The following is a 24,778-nucleotide window of genomic DNA, read 5'->3' on the forward strand; positions in this document are numbered from 1 at the left end:
ACATATATACAAACATTTAAGAAGATATACAAATAACAATTCACAAGTCAAAACAGGTGACCAGTCACGATCTTTTCATCCAAGGACAAAAAAAAACTAGATAAAAAATATTTTAAACATTATATCGTGCTGATGAGCATGCGACAACTGTTAATGATAATAATAATAATAATAATAATAATAATAATGATAATAATAATAATAATGACGATGATGATAATGATGATAATAATAATAATAAGAATAAAAGTGAAGCATTTATAAAGCATGCACTTCCACACAGAAGTGCTCAGGGCGCTATGAAAAAAAAATCGGTGACAATCAATAGTTAAACAATGTACAAATTAAAATATACAAGGTCTAAAAGGCACTGGAAAAAAGTTCTGATCAGCTTTAGGTAGGAAAACAAGATAATTACCTCTAAAACATACTGACATCTGTAAAGTTGAGTGTATATTGGGTATGACGATCTTTCTCTTTTTATTTTTGTCCTGTGTATGACAGGCATTTATCTAATACGGACAAAGACAATTATTTTTCTTATAAAGCTTTCATCCATTGAACCATCTATCTGTTTAACACTGACCTCCCATAGTGGGAAGGAGGGTACACACTGTGTCTTCTATCCCCATATATCTGTTTTCCAACATTTTTTCTGTCTTTGTCTTGGAATGAGATTACTTGGTTTTGTCCTGGCCTTGGCTGGAGTATTAGTTGGGAGGGAAACAGCCAAATGCATAGTTATTGTTTTGGGAGATCATATTATTTTCCTTGTAAATCATCTCTGTTATGTATTATTATATTTGTTATTTTGAATGTATAATGTAAGCATTTGAGTATATTCCTCCTTGTTGGATTTTGTGCTTGTGTCAGGTGAGACTTATAGGTGATCTCAAACTAAGTACATTGGTGGTATGCTCTTGGAATCTACATCTGATCCATATTTGTTTCCAGTTCCCCTATGTCTTACTTTTTCTTGGCTGCTTTAATTGTAATTCTATAACTTTTTACGATCCCATTTTCTTCCTTTTTACTGACACTGATATGACTTAAATGTGTTGCAAGCGCCGTAAAACCATTAAAAACATAAACATATCTATTTAACAGAAGTGCCTCCAAATTGCCAAAGAGTGGGCCCAGTGCTATGATGAAGATGGTTACACACCCCTGCTGCATCTCTGCTCCCAGCAACTAAGATCCCATTTGGTAAGGCTTTGATCTGACTTAACGTCAACTCTGTGATTTTTGTTTTGTGTTTGTGTTTTTTCATTTCTCCCCCATGAATAATTACAATTCATTTTTATGCTAGATATAAAAATAGTACATTTGTATTCTATTACACCCAAAATATGATTTTACTTACCCAGTGACAATTGCAGGTCACATTTTACTCACTTTATGAAATATTAACTATCACTATCACACAATGAAATATTTTTAAAAGCTTTGAATATTAAATTGTTCATAAATAGCATTCAATCAAAACAAGGTTCTGAACTCTCGTAGATAAAAATTAATTAAATTATGATTGTTCAAAGTTTTCACTAATGGGTACAGCCGTTGGCTTTATACGTTTTTTAAAAATCTTACACAGGATTTCAATTACGGGAACAACAAGTCTGAGAACCAGAAACATTTTTTTGCCTACTTTACCTTCCTGGTGGAAAAGCTTTCCTCAGATGTGGAGGCCAGAGTGGCTAAGAAATACTTCTCACCCAATGAAGTTTTGCCTGCTGAAGATTCCCATGAGTGGTACAAAGACCAAAATGATGGTGAGGAATATGCATTCCCAATAGTTTTATATAAACAGAAATGCATTTTTTTTTCTTTGCCTGTCTTTTTTCACTTTTAAATATTTGGACTGAATTTCTAGTGATTAGTTTTTCTTGAAATAGGTTTTTGAAATGTCAAAGTTAAAGTAGTTGTGTCTAGCAACATATTTGGTTTTCTCTTTGATTTGATTGATTATCGTATTTGTCTATTTTGTTGACTTTTATTTTTTATAGAGTAATGTATATTTGTTTCAACTCCTCATTTTTTTATAATTTCATACAATTATTTATCATTATTATCTTTTTTTCACACATCCTCCCTTCTCACATTTGTATATTATTTTAACTTCCGGTCTTCTTTTTAAAAACAATATATAATTCTATAGAGCATTATTTTCGGCCATGTGGTCTTGTGGTATGACACTCGCTTTCGGATTGGAAAGTCCTGGATTCAAGCCTTGCTTTGTGCATAGTTGAGTCCTTGGAATAGGCTCTTTACTCACTTTCTCTCATTGTACTCAGGTGTAAATTGAGTACCTGGCCATTAACAGCATTGTCTCTGTCTGAAAAAATTGTATATCGCCTTACATACATCATTCTACATGTTATATGTTGCTGTTGGTCAGGGACCCTTGTAAAGCATTTTAGTGGAAATTGCTCTATATAAAAGCTCACCTTTTTGTGTTGTTTAAAAAAGTTTTAATCAAATTTTCCTTGTTACCTGTCTTTCTCGCATTTTCAATTTCATTTTTTTGTTCTAAAGCCATGACCTCTCTCTTATGTTATTTTTTTAAATGATGGAGACGTAGCCAAAAGACTTTTTTATATATATATTTTATATATATATATTTTATTTTTTTTATTTTTAAAAATTATTTTATTATTTTTTTTATTTATTTATTATTATTTTTTTTTAATGATTCTCTTTTCCTAGCTTTAAGTAATGGTATAGATATAACATTTTTATTTCTTTTTTGCTCTGAATAGCGGCCCAGACTCCTTTGATGCTGATACTGCAAAGGCTGTCTTCATGCTATATTGAAGGAAATATTGGAACAGAAAAGGAGCATGGGGCTGTGCGCATTGCCCGATACCTCATTCAATATCCAGTGGATGTGAACACAATAGACAAAAACGGCCTCACGCCATTGTACCAGTGTGTTAGTAATCAACTTCCAGGGATGATGAAATATTTGGTTAGTCAAATGACTTAGAATGACAGAATTCAACTACAATAACAACAACAACAATAATAATAATGATAATGATGATAATAATAATAATAACAATATTATTAATAATAATAATAATGATAATAATAATAATAATAATGATGATAATACTAATAATAATAATAATAATAATAATAATAATAATGATAATAATAATGATAATAATAATATAATAATAATAATAAATAATAATAATAATAATAATAACAATAATAATTTTAAAAAATTACTAATAATAAATAATAATAAATAATAATAATAATAATAATAATAATAATAATAATAATAATAATAATAATAACACAGCTCACTCCGCTTACTCGCACATCGGTTAATCACACACTCCGCTTATATGCTACACATTCCTGAAAAACGGAATTATTTCTATATAATCGCTCCGCTCAATCACACACCATTTCCGCTTAATCGCTAAACCTTGATTGGAGTGACAAATGACAGCCATATGAAATCAACGATGCTGTTCCCAATCCACACAACTTTTCGGCCAAAGCATTTGATCAATTCCTAAAATGAACAACAATATACCCATCAGCCATAAACTGACATCTCAGAAACCACTGGACTGTGTTCAGTCACAAAAAAGCCAATGCCTAGATAATGAAGATGAGGATGACTCATCAGAATGTGGCACACAACCCCTGACAAACACTGAAAAACTTGACATTGTGGACAAACCACGCCACTTCATCCAAGAACGCTTGACAGATGATCAACATTGGCGAGATTGGAGACAAAGGTTTATAAACAGCTTCCACAGAATAGAAAACAATCAATGCTTCATGATTACTGTTGTAACAAAACAATAATGTCACATTTTGTTGTCGATAAAACATGAAAAAGAAATGATATTTTTTTTAAAAGAAGAAAAAATTTTTTAACAAGCAATCCAAATAAATAAATAAATAAATGAAAAACAAACATTATAATGAGATCATGCCTAGAATGTGATGATCCCAAGCCCGTAGAAAATTCAGAAGTGAAGGTCCTACATGAATGGCACATGAAAGCTGGTGCTTAGATGCTATTTTTAGCTTCTCCACTTAATCGCACACTCCCCTTAATCGACACACTAATCTGAACTCCCAAGGGTGTGCGATTAAGTGGAGTCAACTGTAATGATAATAATAATAATGTAATAATAATAATAATATTAACAACAACAACAACACCAACGACGACGATGATAATAATAATGATAATGATAGTAATTATAATAATAATAATAATAAAAGTAATATTGATATTAATAATGAAAAGGAAGGAATATAATGATGATGATGATGGTGATAATACACATACAGACTTTGGAACAGTATCAAGTATGAAACGAAAAATGCTTCTTCTGTAGACCGATTCAAAATAATGTTTGATAAAGAAATAATCAATTCCCGGTTTATCTATGATTAAATTTAAATCCACAGGGTATTCAAAGGTCAGTTGGCCTAAATCACCCTTTTCATGAAATGATATGAATCGACACTAATTCACAACCACATATACCTACTCACAAACCAATTAATTTTTTTTCCCCCTCTCTGTTCCCACATTTATGTAGCCAAAATAGCAAAACTTTGATAGTCCTGATAAATGTCCTTTTCTCCAATAAAATAGTTCTGTCTCACCATATTCTACTTCCTTTGTTTACAGAATGGACGTGGCACCTGTGATGTGGACTATGAAATTCGTTTAAAGAATAAGACATTTCACCCTATTGTAAAATACACATCGTAAGTTGTCTCTCTAATTTTTAATTTATTTTTATACTTACAACTTCTTTAATGGTATTTTAATGATATGCACAGTATGTTTTTGTGACTGTATAGCATGTCATGGAACCAATGTGACACATTTAGATCAATGAAGTTAGTTTGATTTTCTTCATTTAATTATAGTCTCTAACTCACTCAGTTTTCACTCTGAGTATCTCAGACTGCTCTGTCATCTATTCTTTATCTACACTGTTATTGGTAAGGATTTAAACATTTTATTTAAAAAAAAAAAAAATTAAAACAACTCAGTTCACTAAACCAGACCAGTTACTATTTTTCTTTTAAAATTGATGAGGCCATAAATATTAAATATGACAATGTATTCACCCCACATGCGGAGGGACTTATATTGAATATGTGTATAGTTAGTAGATTTTTCTTTGGGGGGGGGGGGGGGGGGGGGGGGGGGGGGAGGAAGGGTTGACCCACTGTTCACTTAGCGGTGATTGGGTAGTTAGATTTGTTAGATTTGATTACGAGCATGTAGAAATTTTGATTTGCAATTTAAGACATTCCTTATATTTGACTCAGTGAAAGCAGCATATCAATTTTTTTTAGACGTAGAATTAAATTTTCATCATCTCATTTAAAAGAAGAATAAGTTTGAACATTTTATCACATATTTTCACAGATTTTCCAGCTCCTTCACTTCAAAATGCTTCAAATATTCCCCCCAGCATTTCATACTGAATCAAATTTCATTTCATACAATTCAAATTGTCTCTTTAGCATCCTTTTACAGCGGTTTTATAATGTTCATCACTGCCCATAGTCAGGAAGTCGATCAGGCCGTCAGTCCATTAGGGTAATATATGTGTCAAGTACCATACCCAAGGATACAACCCCAGGTGTTTTGCCATGAATACCATCCCTTGGTCTATGAGCTCATTTAAAATGCACCGTACCACTGAGCCACAGATGTCACATGTCACAATACCAAATAAAGATTGTCGGTGAAGCATGGTGTTGATGGCTTAGGTCGCTAACCGTTCAACTCCAATAATACGCAGTTTACCTCATCTTAGGCCAAGATCACATTTCAACCAATCACACAATGTCCATATGTATGTCCATAAACAATGGGTGAAACTGCCTAGTGAGAATGCTTTATGTGACAGAACCATTCATTTCTATAGGATTGTTATATCATTGATAGTATTTTTCATTTCCTGCATTATTTCATGAGTTTGCGATAGAAGCCATGGATATGCAGGATGACGAATTCTGGAAATTTACTACTTATAATATGTACACCCCAGAATTATGTTGTTTTTTTCTCTTTTTTTTTTTTTGACAGACTTGAAGTGCTGGAAGGTTTGCTTCACATAGGATGTGATCCGAATGTCCTGTCCAAAGGAGAGCAGTATAGCACATGTCTACACAATTTAATTAAAGCTAATAGCAATGTATCAACACGAAATAGTGAGAATTATTTATTGATAAAAAACGTAGTTTTGACTTTGGTTGTCGTAATAGTAGTTGTAATAGTAGAAGTAGTGTTTGTAGTAGAAGTAGTAGTAGAAGTAGTAGTAGTAGTAGTAGTAGTAGTAGTAGTAGTAGTAGTAGTAGTAGTAGTAGTAGTAGTAGTAGTAGAAGTAGTAGTTATAGTAGTAATAGTAGTAGTAGTAGTAGCAGAAGTAGAATTAGTTAATGTAATAGTAGTTGTAGTAGTAGTAGAAGTCGTAGTAGTAGTAGTAGTAGCAGTAGTAGTAGTAGTAGTAGTAGTAGTAGTAGTAGTAGTAGTAGTAGTACTTGGAATAGAAGGAGTAGAAGTAGTAGTAGAATTAATATATGTTGTTATTTTTTATGTCTTTGTTGATGTTATTGTAGAAGTAAGAGGATTGTTTGTTTATTTCTAAATTACACAAGAAACGCCCTCCATTGTTTTCTGTTACATGAAGTTTTCTTTCATCGGAATCGGTCAATCATTTTTTTTTCGATACTAATATTGAATTTATAAAACATCCTGATGATGGTCAGTGTAGTCAGTGATGATGATAATGATGTTGATGATGATAGTGATGAAGATGAATTATTATATCCTGTTGACTACAACCATGACAACAAATTTAACACTTTTCAGATATCCTGAAGATTGTTGAGAAATTGGAATTGATGAAATCGAATGGTGGTAAAGGCTATGATTTCAACACACAGGACTGGAAAGGAAGGAGTTTGCTTCATTACTTGGCCAGGTGGGTTTGCTTCCATCATAATTTTTGCTTTCATCAAAACTGCCACTTTCTTTAATTCAGAAGTTTGACCATCGTTTCTAATAAGATTGCTTTTTTTTACAGCACAAAATATAGAAAAAAGTGACATCATTAGTGTCGCCCCAAATCCATGCACTTCAGAGTGGTTTACATACAACCTTTCCACGTTTTTATATAACTCTGGGCCAGACAACATTCCCGCAGAAGCTTTAAAGACGGACTTAAAAACGACCACAGAAATGCTTTATCCTCTCTTCAAGAAGATCTGGGAGGAGGAAGAAGTACCAACAGAGTGGAAGGAAGGGTACCCCGTCAAACTGCCTAAGAAAGGCGACCTCAGCAATTGCAACAACTACCGAGGAATAACGCTTCTGTCAGTGCCAGGAAAACTCTTTAATAGAATAATCTTGGAGAGAATTAAAAGTGCTGTTGACCCCCTCCTTCGCGACCAACAGGCTGGCTTCCGCAGGAATAGATCATGTGTCGACCAAATTGCAACCCTACGCATCATAGTTGAGCAATCCTTGGAGTGGAATTCCCCGTTGTACATCAACTTCGTTGATTATGAAAAAAGCGTTTGACAGCGTGGACCTGGAAACCTTATGGAAAATATCCGCCACTATGGGGTTCCAACAAAAATAGTCAGCCTGATCCAAAGTTCCTACGAGGGAGTGACCTGTCGAGTAATCCATGGGGGACAACTGACAGATAGCTTCAAGGTGAAGACTGGAGTCAGACAGGGATGTCTTCTGTCACCCTTTCTCTTCCTTTTGGCGATTGACTGGACAATGAGGTCAGCAGTGGCAGGTAGAAGAAATGGGATTCAGTGGACATTGTTCAACCAGCTCGACGATTTGGACTTTGCAGATGACTTGGCCTTGCTGTCCCACAATCACCAACAAATGCAGGACAAGACAACAGAGATAACAGCAAAGTCATCACAAATCGGACTCAGGGCCCATGAGGGTAAAACAAAGGTCCTCAAAATAAATACCAATAGTAAAGAACCAATCAAACTGCACGAGAGCGAACTGGATGAGGTTGACCACTTCACGTATTTAGGCAGCATATTAGATAAACAGGGTGGCACAGATGCAGACGTAAAGGCAAGAATTGGCAAGGCGAGGGTAGCATACTTGCAGCTTAAAAACATCTGGAGCTCCAAGGTGGTGTCAACCCGAACCATAAGACTCTTCAATTCAAATGTCAAGTCAGTCCTTTTGTATGGAGTGGAGACCTGGAGGACCACGAAGACCACCACTGGAAAAGTACAGACCTTCATCAATAGCTGCCTCAGAAGGATCCTCAAGATTCACTGGCCAGACAGGATCAACAACGCAGACCTGTGGCAGAGAACATCTCAAATGCCAGCAGAAGACGAAATCAGATGCCGCCGATGGAGATGGATTGGGCACACCCTGAGGAAGCCAACCAATAACACGCTAGGCAGGCGCTGAGATGGAACCCCCAGGGAAAACGGAAGAGAGGGCGGCCTAGAAACACCTGGCACCATGCCTAATGGCTCTAAAGGACTTCTATTGGTAAACTTTCAATTCATTATCATCATTTCCGTGCCTATGATTACCTATTAACCAAGTGTTTACTTATTTTTGTCCAACAGTATATGTTAATTTCTATGAATCATAAATCATTATGTGTTATTTTTCAGGAGTCTTCATCATTATGTGTTATTTTTCATGTGTCAGACTCAACCCAGGTACCCTGGACACCAGCCTGGAATTGGAGTACAAAGTAATTCAGAATGGAGGAAAGGTTGGATTAAAAGACAAGAAAGGCAGAACTCCTCTTCACTACGTCTTCTTGCCTTTAAGTCCTAGGTATGTATCTCGTATTCTAATTGTGCAAAATAACGCTTGGAACATTTGTGATAATAAACTAATCATTTACAGTGCAACATCTCTAGAATGACATTGCTGGGACCAGATAAAAATGTTGTTATAGATTTGTCATTATAGCTGAGCAAATAAAGATTGGAGGGGGGGGGGGGGGGGGTTTAAACTACCAAATATCTTTGGATAGGGTGGGCAGTTGTCTATCATCACAATAGGGTGGGCAATTGTCTATCATCACAGTGTGCTTGATCATCTTAACATCAGATATCTGCAGTCAAGCTTTTGTATCCGTGTCTCAAATATGACATCGTCAATCAAGCTTTTCTGTTCGAAACATAATCCTTAGCAAAGATTTCAAATTTTATCAACATTTTGGCTTAGCCAATGTAGCCTGTCTTTAACTTGCATTGCACACTTTAAAACATACATCTTATTTGACAAACAGCAGAAAAACAGGCCCATTTCATCAGAAATAAGTACGTCTTGCAAGGAGTATTTCCTCAGCAACTTGTCTAGGGCGATCTGTTTCAGTCAGCGACAGTAGCAATTTTAACTGAAGAAGATTTTCCACAAGCTACGTTGAAAATAATGCCATATTTTGTCTTGACTGTCAATTTGAAGTTACCGATTACTGCCATATCGATGTTGCTATGCAGAATTTTAAACTTAAATTTATGTTGTGTTTTGGTGAGGTTTTTTATTAATAATGATATATAGGGATAACATGGGAACGCCGGATGTTGCTGTAAGTGAACTGCACTGTAAATCATTATAAGAAAATCTAAAATAGAACGTTGTTTATTGTCAGGTTTTTGAGAGCTCTTGTCTCTTGATTTATAGATTTACATGCATTCCATTCCAAACAGGCTTTGTCTTTAGTTTTCTTTAGTGACCTAATAATGTCATAAGCATTGTGTACTAAATCTTTTTAATTATCCTTGTGATTTGTGTACTGTCATCTTCCTAACCATTCAATTAATTCCCTTCTTTCCCCCCCCCTCTCTCTCTCTCTCTCTCTCTCTCTCTCTCTCTCTCTCTCTCTCTCTCTCTCTCTCTTTCTCTCTCTCTCTCTCTCTCTCTTTCTCTCTCTCTTCACAGATATAGCAGTAAGCAAGGCCGAAACAAAGATGTTGATGCCACCCAGCTGACACAAATGATTGCCAAGTCCATGTCAGTCGAGGAAATCAATGCCAGGGACTACAACGGAAAAACTGCCCTGCATTATGCTGCAGAAATGGGAGCTTCAGTATCCTGTGTTACTTTGCTGTCTCAAGGAATTGTAAGCATTTGTCATTTTAAAAATCATTAACACCTACCACTTATAACATTACATTCCAAATATTTTGAGGTCACATTTGTAAAGATTTATTAAAAATTTTCCCAGAATCAGGGGGGAGTGGGGAGAATCATACTAGATATCAGACAACACTCAGCTCTAGATGTGAAAGAAGAATATTGTCAAATAAAATGACAGTGCAAAAAAAGAATGCTAACACATGCCTTTGACAATATGATATTTGGTACCATCTGGCCTGATGAGAGAGTCAAAGAAGCATTGAGAAATGCATAGATCAAACTGAATCCACGGGAATGCTCTATATTAATGTTCGTGTTTTCAAGGATTTGTTTTTAATTTAAGGGGTTTTTTCACAGATGCATGAACAGTGAAATTTAGTCCAATTTGTCATGAAAAAGTAAAAAAATGTGTATAAAGAATGGGTTCTACTGATTGATTTCTGAAATTTCCAGAGAAAAGCTGACATTTCATTGTATGACAAAGATGGCAACACAGCTCTAACCTTAGCGGTTCTTAAAGGGAAAGATTCGTAAGTTCCTCCCCTCCTCCTCTTCCTCATCTTCATCATTGTCGTCATCCTCTTCCTCCTCCTCTTCCTCCTTTTCCTTTTTTCCTCTGCGTTCTTTCTCTTCCTCTTTTCCTTCTTTTTTCATGCAGGGTCTTTCAATCCTAAATAGGCATGGAGTTCAATCATGGTTCAATTTCATTCAAACCATTTTTGCCAGAACCACATCACTGCTACTGTTGTCTTGTTGCTTACATCAAATGATCTGAGTTTCCTTAAGGTATGGCTTCTCTGATATGCCTTTTTGACTAAATCCTTGACAAGAAGTTTGAATTTAGAGAAGAGTCTATTGTAATTCCAAGACATTTAAATTCATTAACAATTTCAACTGTCTGGTTTACAGTTTTATCTCATCATATGCAAATTCTTTTCTGTTTCTTAAGTCAAAAATTTGTTCTTTGATTTTTGAAACATTAAGGCATAAATTATTTTCATTAATACACCATTGTGTAAAACCTTTTATTTGTTTTTTTATAGGTGGTTCCCGACTTTGAGTTATTTAAAAGCCATGTGATAGCAGTGTCGTCTGTATGTTTAACAATTAGACAATTTTCAAAACTAGATTTACAATCACCTGTGTATATGATGTACAATAGAGGAGAGCTAATGCACCCTTGAGGACAAACTATTGAAAGCATTTTTTTCACCAGAAACATCCGTTCCCAACTTAACTCTTTGTTGTCTGTGGCAATGAAAATCTTTAAACCTATTGACAAGGTAGTGTGGTATTCCCATGTTGCATTGATTTTCTAGGATAATGTTAGGGTCCATTGCATTAAATGCCGATGAAAAGTCCACGTAGGTATAAGAGAGAACGAAGTTTGTCTGTGATTTTTCTAGATGGTTTGTCACCTCATTGTTCACAGTCAGTAATGCATTGTCTGCGTGTGCCACTTCTAGTGCATTAACAATAGGCAAATTGGAGGGGGTCGAGTTTATTGTAGACCTTATTAATTCCCCTTTTACAATTCTTTCAAAACATTTCATGCTGATTGAAGTTTATGCCACCGGTCAATATTCATTCAGTTTGTTTGAGTTTTGATTTTTGGGGACAGGGATAATAGTGGATCGTTTCCTATATTTTGGGATTGTCTGGTCATTTATTGACCTTTGAAATATCTGTGTGAATGGGATCGGTATTTGTTCTAAGCATATTTTAAACACATTCCACTCGGGTTGTCAGACCCAGGTACTTTCCTTGGGTCGATTAACTGAAATAGATTTTGTACACCTTTTTTTTTTTGACGACCAATGGTTGTTGATTATCATTTGGAGAGACATAGTTTTTACTCGTGGCTGGGATAACATTATCAAAATGACAGTAAAATCATTCAGTTCGTTGACATTAAAGAGAGATGGAGACTTTCTTTTTTCGATAGCATCCATTTCCTAAATCTTTTTCCATGCCTGATGTGCATTTACATTTCTAAGATTTGACTCCATCTTTTTCTTATATTCTGATTACCCTGCTTTTAGGCGCTAACATAACCTTAAATGTCACAATGGCCAAAAAAGTCATTAACACACACAAAACATCTATTCGTTAAATCATCATTCATTTAGCCATAAATAGTTATTCACATGTTCTTTAAATGATTCATCCACATGTTTATTCTTCATTAATTCATTCGCTGTTACCCATATTCTTGCATGGATTCATTCATTGTTACACAATTTCTGACATGGACCCATTCATTCATTTACTGTTACACAATTTCTGACATGGACTCATTCATTCATTTACTGTTACACAATTTCTGACATGGACTCATTCATTCATTCATTGTTACACAATTTCTGACATGGACTCATTCATTCATTTACTGTTACACAATTTCTGATATGGACTCGTTTATTCATTCACTGTTGCATATATGCTTGCATGGATTTATTTGATTTTTCACTGTTTAACATATTCTTATATGGATTCATTCATTTATTTACTGTCACACAGTTTCTTACTTGGATTCATTCATTCATTCATTCATTCATTCATTCATTTATTCACTGTTACACAATTTCTCACACTGATGAATTCATTCATTTACTTTTATACATATTCTATCATACATACATTGATGCATTTATTCATTCACCTGAGATTTATCCATTTACTCTGTCCTCAGCTGTGCTGTGGCATTAATTCAAAGCGGAGCAAACCTGACTGATGACATCATCGAGTTGTCAAAAGGTGAATTGGCTGAAAGGAAGAAAATGAGGAAGATTGCTTATAAGACAGGAAATAATGCTGCCACAGACGAAGGTAAGGGCACCATATACAAAGGTAGGATGACGCTTTCTTGGTATTTTCAAAACTATTAAAGATACGAAAGTGACAAAAGTATCAAAACAAAGCTTACTTCATTACCTTTCCATTTATTAATTCAAATTTCAACATAGTCACTGTTCCTATCCTCACATAGCCACCAACGATGCACTGGTTGTTGCATCGCATTGAAAAATAATTTACATGGAGTTGGAGGTAAATCAACACCATAGAGGAGGGAGATTTGTTCCAAGACTGAATGGAAAACTTCTCTTTTCAATTCAATCACACATTTTTTGTGGTCATGTGTGGTCGCATATGATCGTGTTGTAATAAATCCACCTAATGTCATTGAATAGAATAATGACAGTTTGAAAATGACCAAACCATGTAGCGTTCCTTTTGCCAGTTAGTAAAGGAATATTTATAGATATAAAATGTTGGAGTAGCCATTTATATAATTTTGGTTATATCTTCTGTGGATTTATAGATAAAAACAAATCAGCCTTTTGGACTCTTGAGGTGGAAAAACATTTGGAGCAAGAAGTCAAGGTCACCAGAACTCCTTTATACAAGGTTGGTCTCTCATTGGTTATAATGCAAATGCCGCTGTTTGAATAAGTAAATAACAATGAAAAAATGGAATAGAAGCAGCTTCAATTTTAGTTACAAAGACAAATGGTGAAAGCGTTTTGGGTTTTCCCTTTTTTGTCACTAAAACACAAATGGGATACTATAGACGATTGTGAAACGAGAGGATGGTGTTGTTAGGGCAGATAATACTCCACCTATGTCTTCATACATTTTTTAAATGTTTTAAAAAAATTAAAACCAGTCTCAAATTATGTTTACACTTAACTTATGATGGAAAAGTGTCGCACCAGAGAGAGGCCAAAGTCTGAATTATATATTTTCTCGTCTGACACATAATGTTTACACTGGACCAAAAATTCCATGCAGATATATTTTTTAAACTAATAAGGTGACTATTTAAATGAAGTGTGATTTGATGTAAATTATCAGAAACTTCATTAAGACTTTAACGGTAAGCAAGATTACTTTATATAAAAGCAGCTTCAATTTTAGTTAGAAAGACAAATGATGAAAACGTTTTGGGTTTTCCCTTTTTTGTCACCAAAACACAAATGGGATACTATAGTGAATTATATATATTCTCGTCTGACACATAATGTTTACACTGGACCAAAAATTCCATGCAGATATATTTTTTAAACTAATAAGGTGACTATTTAAATGAAGTGTGATTTGATGTAAATTATCAGAAACTTCATTAAGACTTTAACGGTAAGCAAGATTACTTTATATAATATGGGTGTATCCGTTGAAGAGCAAAATCCAAATATTACTTATAGCGTGTTAGGGTTTGAGGTCTTTTTGGTATGCATGACCATCAGCTTTTGACCTCTAGGTCTCTGGTTTGAGTCCGATTCTGAGAGTGCAAAGTTGAGTCCTGAGAGAAGGCTCCTTATTCACATTCTCTCAATGGACTCAAGTATAAAAAAATCACCCGGCTGGTTTTGTCTCTGCCAAACAAAAAGTGTAGTATCACCTTAGAGGCATTTTTCTGAAATTATTATATTGTTCTAGAAGTGTCTTGTGTCTGGCCCTGCATTTTAAGTATTGCTGAAGGCTTGGTACCGCTTGTAAAGCTTTTGGACACATTTGGTTGACAATGCTTTATATGCATATGCTGCTGTATATGCTATATATCATACAACGATGCCAGGGATGGTATGAAGCTGTTAACCACCATATTTCAATTTTTTATCTTACAAAAAAACATTTAAGTAAAGGGGAAAAAAAGATAACATTTCCATAGCGCTTATCTGCTGTAGAGCTTTGTTTTTAATGCTTTACAATGTTTAATTCCTTCCTGATGATGAAACAATGTACCTTTAACTCACACTAAGAGATATGCAGCCTGTTCGACGCTGGTATGCTTTTTGGGCAAAGGCAATGCCTCTTTACACCAGGGGGATCTCCTAGTATTTGATGAAAATAAATGCTTGCTTAATGTCTTCATAAGAGAATACCTTTAGGTTTTGTAACTTTTTGCTTGAACTTTTGGACCTAGTCATTTTGCTAGACTATTCCTGTATCCCACAAGCTAAAAGAAAGAATGTGATTTTAATGGTTGTGTGCTTATATACCTACTTCTGTCCCGCCATTTAATTTTCCGTTCTTAATATTTGATCAATTCAGTCACTATGTATTATAAAATGTTTTATTCTTCCTTATTTTCTCTTGTTTATGTCAAGATTATTAGCAAGTATTACAGGTTTGTCTCTTTTCTCTTTCTTCCCTCCCCCCCCCCCCCCCCCCCCCCCATCTTTCCCTACAAACTTTCCCATCCCATACCAGGCAGCTATGAAGAAAGGATTAAAGGGGGTCGCCATGTTGGTCTCACAGGCTGACGTGGATGTATCTGGGTGTTCTCCCTTGGACAGCATCAAGGTAAGTCACTCTCTACAATTTTATTTCTAAATGAAGCAACTCATTTTAAATATGATTATTTTCCATTCAAAGTTAATCAATTAAATTTCTTAAAATTCTCAAGTTAATTATGTCTTGTAAAGCATCATTCAATATGTTCATTCATGGAGATTGGCGCTCTCTAAATTTTATTTATTTATTTTCAACATAAGTTGTATTTGATTACTTTTCAAAGACTTTATATATTCCATAGATTTTGATTTTTCTATAAAACCATTATCAAACATCACATTTATATTACCTCGTGTTTTGCTCATTCATGACATCATTACAACAAAAAAAAAACAGTGATTAGTCCTTCAAAGACATTAGACCTATAGAACTGGATTTTATTCCATTTTTGGGGTATTAAAAAGACAATTATAATTGCCTGCTGCCTTTAAAATAGAATGCTAATCACCACAAGTGGGTTCTGATAGCTCAGTTGGTAGAGCACTTGCTTTACACCCAGTGATTGGGTGGCTGATCTGTCAGAAAGTACTTTGTGACACTTTGTGACAGAGCAGCATCCTGTCTTACTCAGTCATCACTGGTCCAAACCAAGATTGATTTAATTGTGAATGATAACTCTACCAACACCTATCAAACTATTACCGTCTCCTATTTGATACAAATAATTTTAATATCTTCCTTCTCTCAACGATGTTCATTCAGATGGCCTTTGAGGAGTGTCATTATAACATTGCCTTGGAGATTCTTTACAACCAGTGGCATACCGGACAGCTCAGGAAATTGGAAAAGGATAAAAGGACTCTTCTTCACCACCTAGCCATCAGCTGTCGCAGTGACAATAACGTGGAAAATCCTCTCATATGTAAGGTGAGATGATGATTTCATGGTTATGATTGCCATGGGTGTTAAACAAGGCTAGTCAAGGAATTTAACATAAATTAAAACAAATTGGGTCATTGTTTCCCTAATAAAAAGACCCAGAAACTTTCTGATAGGAAAAATCAAAATCTACAATCTTTTAAACATTGGATAAAGATGTTAGCTGATGCTGTGAGTTTTGTGAATTTGATATCAACATCTTACGTCTGGGGACCCAATAGCTCAGTTGGTTGAGCACTTCCTTCACATGCAAAGAGACTGTGACTGACCCCGGGGGAAGTTGAGATTTTTTCTGACCCCCCCCCCCCTATCCAACCAGCAGTGATTGGGTAGCTGGGTCTGTTAGATCTGGAAAGTACTTTGCGATAGACTAGCGTCCTATCCAAAGGATAGCAAACCATTCCTTATGTCCATTTCACACTACAGAAACTGGGATAAACTCCGGTTCCTTGGGTCTAATGGCTCTGAAAGATTACTACAATATTACGTCCACTGGCACTAAATTTGATGTTTGCATTTCTAGCATCAGAATTAATTTTGATATGATTCGGTGTTGGTAAATTTGAGTGCTATTGTATCATTCATTGAGACAGATATTTATGATGAAAATGGAAACACCAATAAAAATCAACACTATTTAGACATTTTTAGGGTTGGAATATAAATATATAATATTAAGAATGAATCGTAATTGATTAATGACTTAAGTAATGATAAAAATGCAACACTTTTGTCTCTTGGAACACATATTTGCACTTTACTCTTTCATATAAAACTCAGTCGAAACTTGAAATAAAGTTTCAACAGACGACATTTAGCAGGTGTGATTTTTAAAAAAATATATTTTCTTTTAGTATATTAAGATTTATTTTATTGAAGCATTAAAAATTAATCGAATGATCAGAAAACATACAATTGAATACATAAAAGGTAACAAGATGATGAAGGAAATAGGGATTGGCATAATTACTGATCCTGCCGTTTATCTTACAATTAACTTTTTCTATTTTCCAAGGTGGCAAATTTTCTGATTCAGGAAAAGATTTCTATAGAACAGAAAGACAAGTTTGGATTGTACCCCATCCATTGGGCTGTCATGAATAGGCATTTTGACCTTGCTGATCTTCTGGCTGGTATTGTCACATATTTTGCTTTCTTGAATTTCCTGCTTGTTATTTAAATGTATCCACTCGGTGCCAAGTGGTACATTAGGCCTTAATATTTTTTTTTCATTTATGTTATCTCTCTTTTGTGACGTATACTTAATTATTAGTCTGACTACCCGAAATGTTATTGTCTCAATGTTGTGATGGAAATACTCTCAAGCAGATACAATATGGTGTCCATTACAATAATGTTAAATCAAGCCCATGATTATGTTTTGGATGTCACACTTGTAAATGTGTATAGTTTGCTCCATCACACTATTTTGATCTGTTTCCTTCTTTCTAGTATCAACAAGCGTCCACAAGAAACACGGAGGAAATCAAACCTTATGTCTTTTATTAAGATAAGAAATGTGCCCACAATAATTTATAAATATAATTGACATTTCAGAATGTGTTCTCTTTTAAAGCAGATATCAAATACGAAAAAAAAACTGATCTCATTTCCTTTTGACAACAGAAGTGATAATAACTACTTCAGCTCAACCAATCACTCTTTCATTTTTCTCCCCCACCCCCTTATATTTTCAATTTTTATTTTGATATTTAGTCGAGTTGAATTGATTATCACTATTAACGACCATTCTTTATAAAATAATTTAAAACTGGTATAGTAATAACATTTTTTAAAATAACACTGTCCATTGCCTTCATAATCATCATCAGCATATCATCATTGTTATCATCCTGTTTTATCGTCAAGCTATTATTGTCATCACAATCATCTTTATAGAAATGTTATATTATCGACTCCTTCCCCCCCCCCCCCCCCACAAACACACCCCAGAACACAGCACACCCTATCACGTGGACCCGAATGGTCGCCATTTTAGTTACTTGGAGGCAGTTCTGTGGAAGATTCATTCCAAGAACTCTATGAACGACAAAGTTTGGTGAGTTTTCTCAATTGCTTGTACACAGTAAAGTTCAAACAGTCTTGTTTAATGAAATGTCATACAAAGTTGATAGAAAAATACCTCAACTTTTTAAAAAGCCTTAAACTTGAGATATCGAAAGATAGTCTAAATCATCAATATATCAATTAAGTTTTCTGACTAAAATAGAAAAATTGCTTTATATCGTTGTAAAGCAGTCCCTAACACTGAATGGAATAAGACTGTCATAAGTATAAAATCAATCTCACTTATTCATCACAACAGTAAACGTTGTCTTTAAGGTTTGGCAGGGCTCAAAACCAAGGAACTTGGGTGTAAGTGCAATATTTTATGAAGATATTTCCCCTCAATTTGTTTGTGTGCAAAAATTTGTTACAACGATAAACTTTCTTCTCGATTAATTTTTTAAAAAAAGTTAAATTGCATCATGACATTATTGAATATTGCTATTTTTGTTTTGTGTTATGGATTATATTTTTAAAAGTTATTATTTCTATTATTATTATTATTATTTTTATTATTATTATTATTATTATTATTATTATTATTATTATTATTATTATTATTATTATTATTATTATTATTATTATTATTATATTTATTGTTGTTGTTGTTGTTGTTGTTGTTGTTATTATTATTCGGAGCTCTTATAGCTCAGTTTTCAGAGTACTTACTACACACTCAAAGGGACCGAGATCGATCCTGGGCGCAGTCAAGATTTTTTTCTGACCCCCTTCCCCTCCCTTTATCAATCCTGCAGTAAATGGATCTGTTAGATCTAATGGAAAGCACTTTGCTGTAGACTATCAAAAGGATAACAAGCAATTTCTGTCGTCCATTTCAAGCTGTAGAAATTGGGATAAACTCCAGCTCCATGAGTCTAATGGCTCTGATGGACTACTCATCATCATCATCATTATTATTATTATTATTATTATTATTATTATTATTATTTTTTTTTTTTTTTTTTTTTTTTTTATATTGTCATTATTTTTATTATTACTACTACTACTACCACTACTACTACCACTAATACTACTACTACTACTACCACTACTATTATTATTGTAATTATTATTATTACTTCAGGAACTATTTGGAGAAGCTGTTTGAGAAAGGTTTAGATTTCAACCGCTACATCAAGCTCCCATTGTATCCAGATCTGTTAGAGTCATATGTCAGTGGAAAAGTGAAGGATCCAGAACTTTCAGAGAGGTCGTTTGGAATCTAATGTCTATGAATTATTACACACTTGTTCATTTAGATCAATTTATAAATGCTTTTTCTTCAACAGTTCATCATTCGTTTCAATGACAGATAAATCTTCTAAAATATTGCAGTAAAAGAAATAAAAGGTTATAAATGTTGGATTTAGTTTAGGATTTAAATTTTGCTAGCAATACTTTAAGGTCAAATCAGAGCTAAAAATAAGTAAGTAGTTTACGTAATGTGAGGGATAACTATTGAAAGATGACATCGACCAGTTTTGTGGTATGTTGGCTTTGTTTTGTATTTGTTTTTATTATATCATGTTTTTCGGGGGTTTTGGTTTCTTTTGTTTGTGTGTGTGTGTGCTATTTATTTATTTAATTTTTTAATATTTTTTTTATTTTACTTTGTTTTATTGGATTTGAAAAATTCTCTTCTTTTTAGTGGGAGGGGGGGGGGGGGGGGTTCCGTCATATATTGGTTTACTCTCCATTTATTCCTCCAGCAGACCATTTGAAATCAACTTTCCATTTCATACAGTTTAAGTTACCTGTTAAGCATTCCTTTCTTTTATTAGCACTCCTGCAACATCACATCCAATCCAATTCATTAAAGTACCGTTAAGCCAATTTGACACAGGCTTCTTGAATGTTTGCCATTATAACAAGAAAAAATAAAGGATGACAGATTGACCTGAAATAAATCTTAAATATTTTTCTTTTTTTTTCTTTAATCTGTATGTTTTCCAGAGAGTCAACAACACCCACCACAGCTCTCATAGCAACTAGTTGGTGTTCACCATTTAAATTTGTCTCCAAGCTCCTCAAATGCGAGGCCAATCCCAATCTGGCGGATGGCAACAAGATCACTCCTATGATGCACGCTGTGATGAAGGTTTGTAAACTCGAGTATTAAATGGGAATTTTAAATAAAATCTCCATTTTAATTTAATCAAAAAGTTATCTTGCAAAAGTGAAATGATATTAAATCAACAGTGAAATAGTGATGAAAATAATAATAATAATAATAATAATAATAATAATAATAATAATAATAATAATAATAATAATAATAATAATAATAATAATAATAATAATAATAATGATAATAATAATAGATATATAATAATGATAATAATAATAAAAATAATAATAATAATAATAATAATAATAATAATAATAATAATAATAAATAGTAATAATAATGATGATGGTGATGGTGGTGGTGATGTTGATAATAATAATAATAATAATAATAATAATAATAATAAATAATAATAATAATAATAATAATAATAATAATAATAATAATGATAATAATAATAATAATAATTATAATAATAATAATAATAATAATAATAACACAACAACAACAACAACAACAACAACAACAACAACAACAACAACAACACGACGACGAACAGACGACGACGACGACGACGACGACGACGACGACGACGACGACGACGACGACGACGACGACGACGACGACGACGACGACGACGACGACAATAATAATAATAATAATAATAGTAATAATAGTAATAATAATAATAATAATAATAACAATAATAATTATTATTATTATTATTATTATTATTATTATTAATAATATTATTAAAAACTAGAGCTTTTATATAGCGCAATATCCATTAAATGTGCTCTAAGCACTTTACAAGGGGTCCCTCCCTGATCAATAGCAATGCATAACATATAGAATGAGCCCTGATCCCTATGAGGCGATATTACATTTTTTCAGACAGAGACAATGCTGTTAATAGTCAGGTACTCATTTTACAACTGAGTATGGTGAGAGAATGTGAGTAAAGAGCCTTTTCAAAGGACTCAACTATGCGCAGAGCACTCAACTATGCGCAGAGCAAGGCTTGAACCCATGGCCTTCTGATCCGAAACCGAGTGTCATACTGCAAGACCACATTGTCGCACATAATAATAATTATAATTATAATAACAATTATAATAATAATAGTAATAATAATAATAATAATAGTAATAATAACAATAATAATGAAATAGTGATGATAATGTTAATAATAATGATAATGATGATGATGATAATAATAATAAGAAGAAGAAGAAATGATAATAATAATAATAATAATAATAATAATAATGACAACAGTAATGAACAAGTTGACCGGCAATTTAGTTGTTGGAGTTGATCATTGACTATGAAGTGGTTACTTTAAACATAATTGGATAATTAGGTAGTTTGAATATAGCCTATCTTCATGAAGAGAATCGCTCTGTTCAAACAGAATGACAAAGAGCTTGTATGTGTGTTGCTGAACCATGACTATCCAAACATTCCTGAAGACAAACCAGTTAAAACATCAGCCAAAATGAAGAAAAAGCCAAACACCTCCATTTTCCGACTGAAGCCTAATCATGAAGATGAATCTGAGTCAGAGAGTGATGAGGATTCGAGTGAAGAAGATGAAAAAGAGGAAAAGAACTCTAAAGGTTTGTGAAGAGTAATCAATGTTTCTTCTTCTTCATATAAACTGACTGACTGGTTAGAATGAGCATAACTGTCGATGCAGCATATCCAAGAGTGAAAAATTATGTTACCTTTCTGGTAGTCAGTAGTGCATCTTTAAAGGTCTCATTTTTGCTCAAGATCTGCACATGTAGGTTTTTCTTTACTTTATATAACCTTCGATAATTTATTTTTGTTGATAGTTTGTTATCATTGAGAGGAGATTTGTATTCTTAGATCTACTTGATCAGCAAGACACTACTTTCTTATCAAGTGTAATAGCGCCTTTCTGGCATCACAAATTGTCTTCCTTAATTACTTATACGAGCCAGCGACCAATCAAACTCTAATCCTACGGTCGGTTGCTTTGATGTAGAAGTTAGCCATGTTTTGTCTTAAATGTTAAGTGTTGCTGCTGGCTTGAAATTCCTTATGAAGTGATTTGATCCAATGTCCTCAGAGATAAATTTACAGATCTTTGCTATATTTATTTATTCAAAATACATACTGTGTATCAAATTATTGACATGTTTGGTCATAGATAGGAATAAATCAATAGAGACATCAAGATTCCTTAATGACTCGGGGAAAATCTGATGTGATGTCTCCAACCATTTTACTTTTTTTCCGCAATCATGTTCACCTGTAGGTTGGCTCGATTTTATCCACTTAGTTTTATCGTTATTCAGCTTGAGTCTATTTTGAGTCATCCACTCTTAGATTTCTACTTGCTTACTTACTTATCTGAACCAGCAACCAGCCCTTCAGTTTCTTTGATTTCTAAAAAACATAATTTGGTAATGTGGATTAGGTTACATAAGACATTGGCTTTCCATCACTGTAGATTGGAGTATTGTCAGCGAAGAAATGATATTGTAAGTTTTATTTAAAAGTGGTAGAACTTAATGGTTACATATATATGGAAAATAATACAGGACCAAAGACTGACTTCAGAGATACCCCATTACGCAAAACACTGTTAATCCTCTCGTGTTCAGATTCTTTTTGGGGAGTAGATAATGAGTTCCCTATTTGGCCATGTCAATCATGTAGACATCCTTTGATGATATAAGCCTACTCTTTGATATCTGTAGTCGCCTTTTCGTTTTCTACGGTCACTCATGGCTAAACTCCGCCCAGAAACGATTTCATAGGTCCGTCCATCACCAAATTTCAAACTTTTGTTCTCGTGAGTTCTTAAGTTTTTTGACCGAAGAACGATTGGCTACTGAGCATCTTGACCCTTCAACAATTGGTCGTTCTGGCAGCTCACGTGTCAACAGACGTCAACAATGAATTGAATCATCGTCGATGCAGTGGAAGACGGCCATGGAATAGTTGCGTCACATCGCCACGTTGTTGAATAAATTATCCAGGCATGGTCGATAGGTAAAAAAGCCAAATTATGTTCTAGTTACATTTGAAACAAACAAAGTATATCACTGATCTCGTCTCTTTGAGATGTAAAGAATGATATAAAAATCAAGAAAATCGGCCGATAAATAAAAAAGTTGCTAAAAAAAGATAAAATAAACAAAAGCAATTTTTAAAATCAAATTTATTCGTAAAACTGTTGATTTTCAACCGGTTTTTATGAAACAAAGACCAATGTACTTCTTTTTTCAAGCTGATTTCAGCAATGTTGTGACTTTCAAATTCCTCAGAATTATATTGTTTACTTTTAGATTTTAGCTTTTAGGCCTACTCAATAAGGTGTTATATTCCTTGCATAACAATAGCGTAATACATCGACGGGGAGAAGCGCTTTGTTTCGGCCAGCTGGATAGATAGCCTATGATTGGTCGAAGACTTTGAAACGCTTGATTCACAATTCTACACGAATGGACCCTGGATTGACCCCGGCGGTCTATCAAAGAGGTGTAACAAATTTATTTACCGACTATTTTTCTTGGTGCTAAAATTACAAAGTACTAATTTCGCATCAGAAAAAATAACTCTGAAGTTCCTATCTCTTTATTACAATAAAATTGATACCTCGAATGACAAAATCTACCCACAAATAAGGGAGTTATAAATTATTCATAATATTTTTTAAAGTTTACAATAATTGTCTTCAAAGTCATTTTTCATGACCAAAGTCGTAATTTTTTACCAATTTTTATCAAACAAAGTGCAATGTCAATGATTTTCACCCGCAAATAAAATAGGATTTAAATCGCAATTTCTGAAACGTATTTTCTTTTCTGTCGGCAAATTTATAAAAATCAAAGCTGAAAACACCCTGCGGCAGTGACAGGGCCTGTCATTTCCTTCACAACGATTGGATTTTACTTACTGAGGCCAGTCTTGACTACCCCGCCCATGAATATTATGCCGTTGTCGGTTTTTGTCGGGTTGAATCTTAAAGAGTTAATGGACCTAGAGTCTTTGACCACCACAGCCTTATGGCTGTAGAAAAAAAAGAACAAGGCATAAGAGGATGTTGGTTCCAAGATGTCAAAAACTTGATAAATTACAATGTGATCATTTTTAAAATTTTAGTGGCCGATCTACATGTTCTACCTTCATAAATTTTATATCGTTTATTTGTTACCATCTTGTTCATAGGACTAAATAGTTTTTATTGGATTTTAAAATTGATGTTTATATTTTATCATCAATGTTATCCCAACACAAGCCATTTTAAACTTAAAAATTCATTCATAAGCATAATT

At 33.8% G+C, this 24,778-nt stretch overlaps 1 protein-coding gene across 1 annotated transcript in view; it reads left to right on the forward strand.

Annotated features, from left to right (window-relative positions):
• The window catches only part of LOC144956515 (poly [ADP-ribose] polymerase tankyrase-like), an 86,812-nt gene that overhangs the window by 39,346 nt on the left and 22,688 nt on the right, over positions 1-24,778 (forward strand). The window contains exons 26-43 of the mRNA XM_078887455.1: positions 1,108-1,206; positions 1,595-1,772; positions 2,760-2,968; positions 4,673-4,752; positions 6,092-6,216; positions 6,878-6,989; positions 8,714-8,845; positions 9,959-10,139; positions 10,610-10,686; positions 12,849-12,985; positions 13,479-13,564; positions 15,371-15,463; positions 16,157-16,321; positions 17,349-17,466; positions 18,287-18,392; positions 19,485-19,610; positions 20,354-20,498; positions 21,883-22,087. Coding sequence (XP_078743581.1) covers positions 1,108-1,206; positions 1,595-1,772; positions 2,760-2,968; positions 4,673-4,752; positions 6,092-6,216; positions 6,878-6,989; positions 8,714-8,845; positions 9,959-10,139; positions 10,610-10,686; positions 12,849-12,985; positions 13,479-13,564; positions 15,371-15,463; positions 16,157-16,321; positions 17,349-17,466; positions 18,287-18,392; positions 19,485-19,610; positions 20,354-20,498; positions 21,883-22,087 — 2,374 coding nt within the window. The remainder of the gene's footprint in view (positions 1-1,107; positions 1,207-1,594; positions 1,773-2,759; positions 2,969-4,672; positions 4,753-6,091; positions 6,217-6,877; positions 6,990-8,713; positions 8,846-9,958; positions 10,140-10,609; positions 10,687-12,848; positions 12,986-13,478; positions 13,565-15,370; positions 15,464-16,156; positions 16,322-17,348; positions 17,467-18,286; positions 18,393-19,484; positions 19,611-20,353; positions 20,499-21,882; positions 22,088-24,778) is intronic.

Source organism: Berghia stephanieae, chromosome 1, assembly GCF_034508935.2.
Source record: "Berghia stephanieae isolate SIO BIC M18660-M18661 chromosome 1, UCSD_Bste_1.3, whole genome shotgun sequence".
NCBI lineage: Eukaryota > Metazoa > Mollusca > Gastropoda > Nudibranchia > Aeolidiidae > Berghia > Berghia stephanieae.